This window comes from Drosophila hydei, unplaced genomic scaffold (assembly GCF_003285905.1).
Source record: "Drosophila hydei strain 15085-1641.00,03,60 unplaced genomic scaffold, DhydRS2 tig00008137-arrow-arrow-pilon, whole genome shotgun sequence".
NCBI lineage: Eukaryota > Metazoa > Arthropoda > Insecta > Diptera > Drosophilidae > Drosophila > Drosophila hydei.
The window spans coordinates 1,000,030-1,014,877 of NW_022045845.1; the positions used below are offsets into that span (position 1 = coordinate 1,000,030).

At 39.8% G+C, this 14,848-nt stretch overlaps 1 protein-coding gene across 4 annotated transcripts in view; it reads right to left on the reverse strand.

Moving 5' to 3' along the window:
* The window catches only part of LOC111593687 (dorsal-ventral patterning protein tolloid), a 29,069-nt gene that overhangs the window by 12,869 nt on the left and 1,352 nt on the right, over positions 1-14,848 (reverse strand). For 3 of the 4 annotated variants that reach the window (XM_023306584.2, XM_023306585.2, XM_023306583.2), the window contains exon 2: positions 5,745-6,328. In XM_023306584.2, coding sequence (XP_023162352.2) covers positions 5,745-6,159 — 415 coding nt within the window. In that variant the 5' untranslated portion in view covers positions 6,160-6,328. Of the gene's footprint in view, positions 1-5,744; positions 6,345-14,848 lie in introns of all 4 variants that reach the window. The other variant, XM_030225694.1, reaches the window with a different exon arrangement.

A 14,848-nucleotide genomic window follows, 5' to 3' on the forward strand; every position in this document is an offset into this window, starting at 1 on the left:
CATGCCATTCGTACCGTGCAACTGTTGCAATTGTTTGTTTATCTGCCAGTCTGTCGGCTTACTTTGTGCCTGTGTGTGAGCGGATTGTAATTGTGCGTGAACCATGCCCCCTAGCTGAACAATACTCACACACACACACACACACACAGAATATGTGCAGCTGCAATTTTGACATTAATTAATTATGCAAACAGTTTAAACGAAGTTTATTTTATTTACACATGTTGCTGAATGTTTGTCACGCTCTTAGAGAGAGACACAACGAGAGAGAGAGAGAGAGAGAGAGAGAGAGAGAGAGAGCGATAGAGAGCATATTGCAACTATGAGCCAAAGTGGATTTTAAATAAAAGCAACGCTGTACATATATACACATATTGCTAGATGTGCGACAAAACACGGCTAGAAAATACCCTTGACCCTATCCCCAACGTCTGCTTTAAATATTTATATCCCTGGCTCACGCTGTGGGAAGTTAATTATTCAACAGCCTCTGTGTTGAGTCCGATCTTTATGAAATTTTCAACACATGAACATGACACTAAATTGACAAATTTGTTACCTTTGCTGCTTTATGGTCCTTAAGTTATTTGGAGGCATATCAGATGGAGAGACTTTAGTCATCATTCTGAACCAAGGCATCTTCTGTCTGTCAAACATATCTCACCAAACCAATGCACCCAAATTGCACAGCTCGAACAAGGTATTCAAACATAAGCTCAGAGCAATGGAGCTGTAGTCCAAGGCATGTCAATTTCCAGATTGCGTTGACACAATCACAAATTTCAAAGCAACTCAGTTCATTCCAGTCACCGACAGTAGTTGTCTATGCCTGCGTTTGCCGAAAAGTCACAGTTGACTAATCTGAAGCCCTTCAAGCCAAATTAGAAACCAATGTAAAAATAACTATTCAATTAAAGCAAACTGACAATTCCTTAAAATAAAGGTCATGATGAAATTGTTTTTGTGTGTTGCTATTACGGTATACTTATTGCCGCTTATTATATAGAGGCTATAAATTATACATAGTTTGTGTACAAGAGAAAACGCTGTGACGATTGAGCCAAGTCCTCACTCTGTTTGAAATACGACAGCTAGAGATTTGCTAGAAGTCTGCTTATACTTTGAGCTTATTAAAAATGGGAATTCAGGGTAAAATAGTCTTCTGAAAATGCATGTAACAAGCAGAAGAAAGCGTGGCAGACCCCACAGAGTATATATATTCTTGATCATGACGTCGAGCCACAATCGCAAAAGCTAGAGACTTCAAATTTTAAGTAAATATTCCCGTATAGCATATGCTGCACATGTTTATCATTTTTAAGCGTAGATTGAATACCACAAAATATGTAAAAATTCAAATTAAAGTGGGATTTCCTTTAAAGAATACGCAGATACCCATAAACATAATTATCATGCTCTGAAATTTTAATTAAGAAAGTCCATCTATAAGAAGTTATAAGTTATTTATCAATTAAGTTCCCACTTAAGCTGCGAACTTTTCAGAGCGCGTGATTATGCTTGGAATATCAGCTCTTCCCAGGGTTTAGGTATCTCTCGAGCAGTCTTGATTAGAGCACTGTTAAGCTCTCTTTTACTGCATTCGAATGATAGTAAGACATTTTTTATTATGAAGAGTATACCTTGGGCTAGTATTCCACACGTTGGGCTGCTTAATCCAGGATTCATGGATTGCAAGTATATGGAATCTTCTATCATTCTTACTTGCATGTGTATTCAAATTTGATAAAAGCTCGGTTTTGACTTCAAGGTAAACTTTATACACTTCTGAATAGCAAGAGTACGGCCTTAATTAGTGGACTAAAAGCTGTAACTTCAAGCTCAGTGGAAAATTGCAACAACTTTTAATAAGATCAAGTTCAGCAAACGTTAAATACAATATTTTGCTGTATATATTTTCTATACCATACACTCAGTCCCTCCTTTTATTAAAGTAAAACTACCCATAACACGAATATTAAACTTGCTCTTGTTTTCTTTCAATGCAATGCCTTCTTGTCAAAGGAATCGCAGTGAAGAGCAAGTTGGCAACTTATGGTCCTTGGTTGTGGTCTTAGAAAGCAAAAGAAGATAAGAACTTCTCTTTGGTAAATAAGAGAGTAATAAGTTCTAGGCAAGCTTAGACAGTCAAGGCACTTAATTGACTTGACCGCATTTCTCTAGTAAGTTGTCAATTCTTTATTATTGCAAGAAAAAAATGTTGATACATATAACGAAAAGTTAAGATTTCGGAAGCTTTTCTGTTGCTGCATAGCTTTGCATTGCTCATTGTCGACTAACCAAATACATTTACGTTCACAGCCACCGAATTAGGTAGAGACAAGACACTGTGTTCTCTCCGAGAATGCCCGACTAGGAGATACCCTGAAAAGCTTAAAAAGCCAACTCAGGGGATGTAAGAAAAAATATATTTCAATGCCAATTCTTAGCATTCTGTGTCGAGGCCAAGAATTTCACTGAGACAAGTTAATTGACTAACAGACGCCCAGACGCACAATGCTGTACAAAATCAGTCCAAGTCGTTCTTTCGATCGTTACAAGCACGTCAAGAAAATCATTATACCCTGGTAAGTGCCTTTTAATGGGTTAAGGATGCAACTTTGTACACTCGCTATTCAGTATAACAGTGAAGAGCCGTGAATAGTTCGTGATGTCTATAGTTGCTTCTGGCTGGCTGCTTCCTTTGGCCGCCTACCACACGCCCTCCGCTTCCATTTGTGAGTGGTGTGTTTGTCTGGACGATACATGGAAAGCCTGCTAAGTGGCCTTTATTTCTATGGCTGAAAAAGTCAACGACAGTGAAGAATGGCGTTAGCGTGGCGCGATTTAGCGCTTCGCTCTCGTCTGTGAGCTATGTTCCTGCACTCTGTCTGGCTGTAAGTGTGTGTGTGTGTGTGCCTGTGTGGATGGTCCAAATTATTTGCTGTCGCTTGCGCCTTGAGTAGGTTGTTTATGCTTCCCAGGCTGTTGAAAACCGCAGAGTCTGACGTTTTGGTCGCTCTGCTTGCGGCTTCTAGAACGTTGTTGTTATCATTACTGTCGGCAAGTTTGCCTAGTTATCTGCAGCGGGTGCCTTCTGCCTTGCGTTTGAACGCCATTCTCACATTTGTAGTGTCATTTGCGGTTTGATTGCGAGCTGCAGCCCGACTGCCAACAGGACACACATACAGACAGCAACGCCCACACAGCAAGTCGCCATTTGGAGTTGGTGCTGAATTGCTGTTTGGGCATTGCTTTGATCAAATTTGCATGCATTGCGCAATACGCAAACTCATTAGCGAAACTTTGTATGTCACTAAATTGTGCTCAACAGACAGACATCCACAGCAAGCTTTGGGGCAACATGATATATATTTATGAGTTTTGTGAATATAACTCCTGCTAAAGGCAGTACTTGCAGAAGTTAAAACTTGATTAAAAATCATCAAGAATGAGCTGTTTATACTCTTTAATTTTGGGTGCTTTGGGACTTTGAAGAGACTTTAAAGTATATTAGAGGCACGCTCCTGAACCACATCTATTTAAGAATTTTTCGAGTTTCGAAATTAGATACTTTCGATACAAGAGTTCATTGACTCTTGCTGTTGTTTCAGCTGTATTCATTGCAGTTGCTCCACTTAGGCAGTGCTAATGCTGTGTTGGACATTGATTTGAGCTCACTTCAAAATTCAATTAATTTCCTTTTGTGCGTGTTTGTTGCGTAGAGAAATCCAAGAAAAATTTGTTTGTTTTTCTCGTCCCTTTTGTTGTTTCGTGCACTTGCATACATTAGGCTCCCTTTCTAGTGCGGGGTTCTTGCATGTGTGGGTGTGGGTGTGTGTGTCAGCATGTGTGTATCTATTATAAATCTGATGTGACCCACTTTTGTGGGCTACGAAATGCAAACAATTCATTAATTGTTAGCATGACAAAGTCGCGCGCGTGAAAAACAATGTGCAGCCCCCTGATTAATGACGGCCAGTTTTCTAGGAGTTTGCCAGAGCATGCCCTAACCTAAGTGAAACACACACTCGCACACACACATTTGACTAGAGGCGTATGCGTGTGTTCTTGTGTTGAAATGTGGCTGTGTCTGACTCACAAATTGAGTAGACGGCAGGCGACCTTCGAGTGTGCCCAGCAAAGAAATGCCAGACAGTCAGTCACCAGCTGTGAGTACAGTGAAGCAACGATGCGTAGACAGTGCACCACAAATAATAAGAGATTCGAGTTAAATTATTGTTACTTAATATTTAAACTAAATATTCTACTTTAATATAAAAAATACGAACAAAGGTAGAAAACAAGAAAAATAAAATTGAATTTTGGAAAGACAGTTTTCTCTCTTGTACTATTTATTGTATTAATTATACTAGAATAATCGAATGAAACATATATTATAAAATTTTTCTATTATTTATATATGCAACTGCTTCAAATCCTATTCTACTTAAATTAAATAAATATTTCAAGTTTCCATTATCGATTCAGTTCTGAAAAGATTTCGACTTTATAGTAAAATTCAATTTTGATTGTGGCAAAATATATCAATGTACTACGTGCAGTGATAAAATATAATAAGATAAATAATAAGAGATTCAAGTTAAATTATTGTTACTTAATATTTAAACTAAATATTCTTCTTTAATATAAAAAATACGAATAAAGATAGAAAACAAGAAAAATAAAATTGAATTTTGGAAAGGGAGTTGTCTATCTTGTATTATTTATTGTATTAATTATACTAGAATAATCAAATGAAACAATATAATATTTTGTATAATACTATTATATCATACTATAAAAATTTCTCTAATATTTATATATGCAACTGCTACAAATCCTATTCTACTTAAATTAAATAAATATTTCAAGTTTCCATTATCGATTCAGTTTCTAAAATATTTCGACTTTATAGTAAAATTCAATTTTGATTGTGGCAAAATATATAAATGCAGTGATAACATATTTGGAATATGCAAATATTTATATTTTGAGTCTTGAATTTTTCCGGTACTTGTATGGGCTCCATTGTGCAAGAGACATTGACGATTTGCTGAACCACTTGATACGTACATTGCCAATGGCACCGAAGGCGGGAAATCGTTTGCTCGTATATTCTATGGAGCCAACTTTTTGACAATTGATGTGAGCACATACTTATAAGTCAGACTCACGGCAGTGGCGCCCGCAGACAAAACTTGGCTGGCGCCATGACGCATCCCAGTTGCCGCAAGACAAATTGCAATCGTCGTCTTCTTCATCGAACTTATTCCACACACAGATACGGACATGGATATGCTCGTTCTGGAGGCACTGCTCAGTCAATTTCGTTCCAGAAAAGCGAGGTAAATTCAATTGAGTTGAGCAGCCGAGCAAGTTGATCTGAGGCAGCGCACTCAGATAGCTACAATGGCGCTTAATTTTCAACGTTGCAGCTAACTGTATTGGAGGCAGCTGACGTGGCACCTTCGTCTTTCAGGAGGGAAATGGGAAATGGCGGAAGATGGGAAAACTCATCGTATATGAGTCGAGTTTACAAGACTTTTCACTTTTACTTAAACTTAAGACATTGCTCAGCCAATATAATTCCCAAAGCTTTGCGATTGGCTTATAAAGTCGGCCGTAGTGGCACATACGCTACGTATACATAGCGCACAGCGCTAACGAGAGACTACATAAAATCTGTGGCTTATGCAGTTGCAACGGGCACTAAGAATCTATTGTAAGACAACTGGGCTACTTACCCGCCTTGCAGGGGTCCATGTCGATATCATTGGATACTTTTGGTGTCACATGCATGTGCAGCAGCTGCTCGATGCTATATTTGCTGTGATAGGCGCGACGTTTGTTCAGCTGCGACACATGATGCAAGTGAGGCGTGTGCTGCCCATGGATGTGCTGATGATAAGGATGAATGGCAGCTGCATCTTTCACGTGCTCTTTGACGAACTCGTTGTTCTCGTCGTTGTTATTGTTGTTGTTGTCACGCTCAGGCTTGTCAATGGCAACGCTAGTCAGCAGTGGCTCCTCATGCAGCTTGGCGCTTTTGACATGCGCTGAGATTAATACCAGCAGTGCGGTGGCCATCAGCAGGGCATAGTTCGTATAGCTCATTACCCGGCCACCGCGTCCGGCTCCAAGCCGGCTCTGCAGCGCCATCTGAGCGTGCTCTCTTCTCTTCTTCTACTGTGGCTGCGTTGCACACGTTCTTTTGCTTGTCAATCGTCGGCGTGTTTTGTTCTTGACTTTCGCTGTCTTTCTGCGAGCTCTGCTTATCGCCTCCGTCTAACACAGTTCAGCAGCACTGCATTCTCGCAGTGCACGTGGCCTGCAATGTAAGTAAACTATACTAGGTAAGTAAACTATTAAAAAATACTGTTGAATTAGCTAAAACTAGCTAGTTTTGGTTTTCATTCATTGAGCAAGGCTGATCACTCAATTGATCTGTTTGTCGGTATATAATAGAACTCATAAATGTTTTTCTATGTACATATATATGTACATCTATATATATTATATGCCTCTATTTATGTAAACACACACATACTGTTGATAACCCCAACCCCTTGTATGGAATATTTCTTTATACCTCATAATCAGCTCGTTTATGTCGCCATTCAAATAAATTCAAGACTGTAAATACCTTGGGCCTAACTTTTAAACTTCATAAGTACATAACGAGGGAGTATTTCTTTATACCTCATATGGAATATTTCTTTATACCTCATAATCAGCTCGTTTATGTCGCCATTCAAATAAATTCAAGACTGTAAATACCTTGGGCCTAACTTTTAAACTTCATAAGTACATAACGAGGGAGTCAGAAAGTTGCAGCCGGGCGCTACTGACTGCATAACACTCATTCACTGCCAGCCCCAAAACCTTGAATGATTTGTTTTTTTCCGATTCGACGCGCTCTGAAGAGTCGAATACATATATATTATTTTTGGTAAATCCATATCAATAGTAATTTAATTAAGTTTCTAAATGTAAAACAGTTTTTCTTGAATTGCCACGCCCCCAGTGAACATGCAATTTCTGGAAAGGGTCTACTGTAAATTAATTGCCAAATTTTTGGGCCTAAGGCTCAAAAGTAGGAAATTGGAGGGTATTTTCGATATGCCACACCCTAAAATTTGTTTTGTGCATCGATAGAGGAAGTCAACAATATTTTAACTGTCGAATTTTTAAGTTTTTATCACTTAATCTTTAAAGGATATATTTTTTTATTGTTTGCAATAGCCCTACGAACGTAGCAATATAATCTATATCTTAAATCAAGTATCCAGCTCTACAATTGTGGAAGATACAGTTTTGCCCTATTTGACATGCCCCCAATAGGCGTAGATATATCTAGTATACTTTTCAGATCTTAGGCGAAAATATTTTCCAAACTTCACTTGAACTAATAGCGTTTAAGTTATAATATTTCCAGGTTTATCACGCTTCTAGCTTCAGACGAAGTATATTTTCCAAATTTCAAGTCTTTAGCTGCAATAGCTGTGGTCATACGGACAGACGGACGGACACCCATATGTATATAGCATAACACCAATATTCTCTTTCAGTTTGTGAATGAGCATACAAACCCAAGAAATACTCATAGTAAGCACTTGCATTCATATCTCTCTGTCTCCCTCGCTCTGACTATAATAACAATCGATTCATATGCTTAGTCTGAATTTATGAGCAAATGCTGAGTAAGATTTGCTCGTAAGGAGTTGCACAAATATGTCCTCTGGCAATATTATCTGTTCAAACTCTGCTTAATCCGACCATATTATAAACTGAAGCAACAACAAAACAACAGCAACAGCAAAAGCCGGCAGTTGGCAACAATCAGTGCACAGCCGGTATCTAATTTACATATGTGAGCGGCTCTGATCTGGTGTGGGTGGCTGTACATGTGTGTGTGTGTGTGGGTGTGCTCACATCTGTGCGCAATTTGTGTGCATTTACTTGGAACGTTTCCCTGTTCGTTGTCATAGCATATTAAAAACAAAAAAGGTGTAAGGTTTTAATATGGCAGTGTGTGAGGAGCATACGGCAGAAGGACTCGATGAGTGTAGCAAAAAAGTCAGGAGCAGAAGAGCAGCTGTATATAGGGCAGGCAGCTGGACAGTGACTTGCAGGCTGCAGGCAGCAGCTCATAAACGTTGGTTGACTGCCGGCTGTCGTTCAGATTAGCACTCAATTAACTTGAGTTGAAGGAGTCACAGCAAGGACACACGCCGGCCCGAAGATGTCCGCCAACTCGAGGCACACAATTTCAGGTAATTTAAAATCACTTAGGGCAGCCCATGCTGACCTTTTGGCAAACTTTGTCTGCCAATTGAAAACGAAAATAAAACCTTTTCAATTAACTAAAATGTGTGGGCTGCGCCATTATCGCCCTGTAATTGTTCCCCAACTACGTTCAGGCCGAGGACCAGCAGCCGAGCTCAAGTGAATGTTGGCAATTTCATTAAATCATTTAATTTCCGGCGTGCACAACGAACAATTACAACAACTTTAATTCAACAAAGCAAATCAAGTGCCGGCCCGGCATTTTATGGCAAATTAAGTTGGCTTCTGTGGAAGCAGCCGCCGCCTGCCGACTGCCGGCAGCCACAGACTTAGCCAACAAGCGACAAGCAAATAAAGCCAAAGACAATTCTAGCAGCAACCCTTGGCAAAACTTGCCAACAGCAACCATCGCAAAAGCAACGCAAGCTCGGCAACTACATCTGTGGGCCACACAAAAGAGTGCAACATATTTTCTTAATTTCATTTCATTTCGTTTCCCATATACGTGGTGTACACTGTACGGCCAATGGCAGCCGCCATTTTCATAATGCTCAGCCGTCTAATTGCGTATACGCCGCATGGCCGCCACCAATGCGAGGCCCTAATGTGGCACCGTCTGCTCATTTGGGCCAAATTATAAATTCAATTGATTAATTCTGAGCTGGCTGTAAGTTAATTTTCGTTCAATTAGACGCTTCGGTCGGCTGTTTATCTCCAAAAGAAGAGCGCCCACATCGACCTGCTTGCTTATCAGTGGACAGCATTCCAAGAGCAACATGTCACAGCAAACGTAAACAAATTAAAATTTCATTGCTGTGGCTCTGGACTTTTATAAACAACAGTGCATAGGTTGCACTGTGTTTTGACGAATGTTTTTTATACTCGTACACGAAACGAAAACAGTATATTGGTTTTCTGCAATGTCCGCATTTCTGTTCGTCTGTTTGCCTCTCTATTGAAGCTAAAGACTTGAAGTTTCAGTTTTATTGACTTAAAGACAAATTCTATTTTTGCATTTGTATTGGGAGAATTCTTAAGGTCAACAAGTACGTAACTCTACTCTATGCCGATCAACCAAATAGACTCACAATTTTTTTTTCGAAAGTGACGATTTATAAAGAAAAATAACAATATAACGTTAACCGAATATTTTTTATTATTCATTGCTCAATTCTTGCGTAACCAAAACAAAACTAAGCGCTCTAAGTTTTATGTAAAATTTATAATAAATTTTCTATGTGAGACACCTTAAAAAATCGTTATTTTTATCTATCAACCGAAAAGACTCAACATTTTGAACAAAGCGAAAATCACAAATTAAACGAAAATCTTAACTTAATTTTTCGAATTTTCAATTCTGATAATCATTATTGGTAATTTAATAATAAGCCACCTTTACTTGAAATAATTTCGTAAATTCTGTTCGGCATAGAATCGTATAAGTACTTTAAATAGTCCAAGGATACTTCGCTTCAGGCGCTGGTAATTGCTGATTTTAAAGACTCAATATTCTCAAATTGTCTGCCCGATTGATAGACTTTAAGCGCTAAGCATCCCCATACATTTTCTATGAAGTTTAAATGTGGAGAGTCCGGTGGCCACTCTATTATACAAATATTTATATATGTATACTTATATATATATATATACAGTGTTTTGTTGGCGTGGCAAATCAACAAGTCCTACAGATGGATCATTTGATCTCCTAAATTGATACACCTACAAATGGTGTATGAGCTATGTCTGGCTAAAAATTGTTATGTATTTCTTTAAATAATTTGTTTTTGACCGTAAACATGTATACGACAGCAACGGTCTTTTTTGCATTTGATTCTTGTTTTGTGTACTTAGCAAGATGAAACTTGAGTCTGCGAGCAGCTCTTAGCAGTTCTTCGTTTTTGCGTGGACTGCATAAACGATATTCGGGCATTATGTGGGGTGATTTTGAATGAAGCGTATCATTCGCATTTAGTTTAATTAAATGAGATGAGGGTCCAAGACGCACAGCTTCAGCAATTTCACGATTCCGCCAACATCCTGCCGCTCACTCGCAGTCACAGTCAAGCCATCAATCAGACTTGTCAAGTGTCAAGCGCCACTTTCAAACTACACGAGCTGACAATGACAACGTTCTAGACTAAGCGGGTATTTGGTAAAATAGCATATTGCCTCGCTCTCTCTCTCTCTCTTTCTTCGCCGCGGCCATTTTTAGTGTTTACAAGCGCAAATCTTGGCACGAGCCTGTCCCTAAAAAGTCCTTCCAAACGGTCTCGCGCTCATTGCTTGCCTTATTTTGATTTGCCTCGTCGCCGTGACAGTTGACATTTCAAGTAACAAACTGTGCGCATAACTGGCAAAGGATATGATTATTACACACATATATATAACTTGATTTATTAATTCATTACTATGATATCAGATTATACAAGAAAGTACTTAAACACCCATGCCAAGCATGGGCAAGATACATAACGAACATCTTTCATCTCTAGGGTGTTACGTTTAATACATATATATTTATATATACAAATATATATAGGTATCAATATAAACATATACATGCATTCTGGCTTATATAATAACTCAGAATAAGACTTCTTCGAAGGTGTTTGAGGTAGAGCAGTCTAGTCTAATCAGCGTGAAAAATATAGTTTGATTCTCAGTTACATTTTATGTAAAATATTTTATACATTAATTTCTGATTGACTAATAAGAGTTGGTCTGCTCTACTTTAAGCAAACTATATGCGGCTAAAGTGCATATTAAGCTGAGACTTAAAAAGTCTTCACCAACGGCGCTGGCATCTGCCCCTTTTCAACTTGATCCCAAAGCCCTTGCAGCTTAAGCGTTGACCTGGCAAATGCGGGAAGGTAGCAAACGCCGCAAGGCTAAATGTTAAAAGGCTTGTTGATTTATTACTATACTAATAACAAAGGTGTTTTGAAACATGAGATTTAAATGTTTGCATAAATAAAATTACTTAAGCAAAAAAAACATTCAAATTAACTATCTGAATGCATCTGTCGGCACAAATAATTTTGGTTGAATATACACAAATAGCAAATGAGAAATGGTTTTTATATATTTTTGACTCTCGTCGCGACGTGCTGTATTTATGTTTGCTTGGCTGATTAAAAGAATTGCATATCAACAGGCGCACAGTGGAGGGGAAGAAAAAAGCGGACGCAACTCAAAATTGGCGTCATAAAAAGCACTAAATTTATATTAACAGAGACAGGCGCTTTCAGATATACTGAAGGCAGCACATTCCTCCTAATGAGGGATGAGCTGATGGACCGACCGAATTCTATACGACTTAAATACTATCTGAATGCGAAAGGCAACCGAGTTGCCAAATAAACAAGCAAAGAGGTAAACAAACCAACAAACGCACATATTCACGGACAAAATGAACGCTCAGTGAAAAGGAGCAAAGCCAGCGAAGCCACAGCCAACGGCAAATAATTAAGCTTGCCCAGCTAGCACCTGTGGCCCTAGCAACCAACCAACAAAACGCCCAGGTGGTTGCAACTGTAGCCTAAATGCTCCGAGCAGCTGGGAAACTGTTCGGCCCTTGGCCGGCTCGGTTGTAGCCGTATGAATGTAAATAAAGTTCAACCATGAATTACACCGCAGACAGATAGGCAGCAGCCTACGTCGCTGCGGCCTTTCCCGCTGCCATCCTTAGCTCCGTTATCTGTAACTGAGCCTGCAAGCGACTGTCTATGTCCCTTGGCAAGGATGTGGGCAGGCGTCATATAGAACATGAGCAATGGTCAGCCAGCTGTTTAAGAACTAAATTATGCAATTTGAGGCCCAGTACTGAGGCTAAGAAATAATTAATACTAACAACAGAAATAATGATCGAACTGGGTATACACACGGCCACACTGTGTTGCCAGGCTGGGACTGGAACCCTGCTTCCTCGGCTAGTCAGCTGCTGCGGCTACTTTTTCTCCTTGGCCATAAATAACAATTGCCAACGACTTTGCCACAACATAAAAAGAGGAGGAACGCAACAGCAAGTCCGAGGGCAGAAAATATGGCGCCGAGATTCGGTTTTATGGTGATTGTGTGGGAAAATCGGCGCCTGGTCAAAGCCAGCTGTCTGGCAGCGGCGATAAAAACCAATGCAAATATGAAAAGCAAATGAAATCCTTTTAATTTGGCAAATAAAACTGAATGCCAGGCGGTCGTCGATGCTCTGCTCTCGGTTCTTGGTTCCCGGTCCTGGACCCTCTGTCCTCAGTCCTCTGAATTCTATACAAATTTGAACAAGCCCAAAAGATGCGCAAAGAAACAGCACAAAAGCTGTGGATTCTTTGGAGTCTTAACTTTTGGCATGTAAATGCTTTTTTCATGTATCCAGTAAGTGAACGCATGAATTAAGTCAATCCGACATAACCAGAGCTCAAGGAGCGAAGAACTCAAAGTTCATTAAGTTAAACAAAGCTTTTAACTTCAAGTTACGCATGAATAATCATTACGCATTTTATTTTGAATAGATTTATCAGAGCTTGTTTTGCACACACATGAATCGAATCGAACATGCTTGAATACTTTTATGAATATACGTCAAAATAGGATGGCTACTCCTGCTAGCAATGAGAAGGGGCTAAATTAAATATGAATGCAAGACAAGGGAAACAAATTAGAAACCAGAAATGAAATGTACTTAGATTACAATTAATTTCGCATACAGCAGATGCGGAGCACGGACGCAGATACTCCTCCTCCCTACTCAGAGCTCTTGTCTCCAGGCACCCACACACAGACACCTATGCTCACCCAGTTGCGACATATCATTAACTTTGCTTCATAGCAGCAACACGAACGGCGATGATAACAAAATATTTATGTCAAGAAGAGGTGTAGTGGGGCGAAAGAGATGAAGTGAAATACGAAGGAAAGTAAGTCGACAGAGCAGGGGGTGGGTAGGTCTTTGCAATATATATACCGTTATACAGTGCCTTGATAGAACGCCCACGCGCAACACTCAATACTCAACACTCGGCACTCAGCACTCAGCACTCAGCACTGAGCAGCCCCGACATGGCTTACCATGCAAATTCGAGAGCCTATACAAATATTCATAAAATAACTTGAATCGCTTGCTCAAAATACTTGGCAGATATGAGATTTTGTGCGTTTCGGACTGGCCAGGCGAACGCAGATATCCGATTTTGTGGATTAGAGTCACCACAAGTCTGCTTTCAGCTGCTTGCGGCACATAATTTGCTTTTAATTTTTGTATATTTGCTGTGATGGCAAATCAACAAAATGAAAATATGAAAATTTCAACACAACAAAAGCTCGACTAGAGTGAAAAAAACCAAACCTAAAACCAGAAAAAATAAAAACGTATTAAGCACGCGCCTTTCTCAACTGAAGTAGAAATGCGTGCCAAACACCCAAAATTTCATAATCTGCCGAAGATGAAATACCCTTAAGGAAACAGGCGGGCAGCTTGAAAGCAATGCCTTAATACGAGTAGGGACTTCTTTTGGAATTGCTGCTTATGAGATATAAACTTTATAGAAGTAGCAAAATATCACTTTGGGAAGAGCAGAATCGTAGCTTTGATCAGTGCTCTTTATGTGTTCTCGAATGCCTTACACTTTTCGTGACAAAATCTTAATGCTCTTTGCAAGGGTACGAAACGAGCCGAGATACGAAAGGAAGCAAAATTGTATTCTATTCAAAAGCGAAAAAGCTGGCAGAAATATGAAATGAAATGTCGCAGGAATGGAAGGAATTGTTGGGAAATGCATACGCGGACAATTTTTTAATGCGAAGGGAGGTAACCTGAAACGCTTAATGGCATTCGCTGGTTGGCAATAAGCAGGCAAAGATGCCACAAAATGTTTGCCGGGCCAAAGGATAAGGGACAAAACAGCCAACAGGAGCAGTGAAGCAAAAGTGAAATGCGCTTGCAGCAGCTTAAATTTATATGACTGAATGTGTGTGTGTGTGTGGGTGTGGGTGTGTTGGTGAGTGTGTGAGTGCAGTGAAGCGTAAGAATCCTGGCAACAATATCAATATGCGTCTCTTGTGCTGCGTTTGCTACGTAAAGCAACGCCGCTGGCATTGTCAGCATCGACCCACAACCCACGCCTCGCGCTCAGCGCTCAGCGCTCGACGCTCGACGCCTTGGGCCACCGCCCCCTGCTGACAATTGTTTGCCAGCGGAAGTTGATTTTCTGGCAGAGCGGAAGTGCTGAAGCGCTGGAAAATGCCGCGGCAACCGAGAGTCAGCAGCGGGACAACACTTTGAATTTCATATTCGTTCAATTTTTTTTGTTTGCTGTGACGCATAAATTTTCATCTAACTGACACAAGCATCAGGCAAATGCGTACAAATGCGCGCCACACATGTATGCATACATACAAACATATGTATGTACGTATGTCCATATATACACACACATGTGGCAACATTCTGCTAATGCCATAGCATTGCGTATCAAAAGCACCTGGACTGGAGCCAGTGCCGCAGACGAAGCCAATTAACTCTAATGCGTGTACGCTGTCGGCCTTAAAGTTTTTTGTTTGTATATATTTT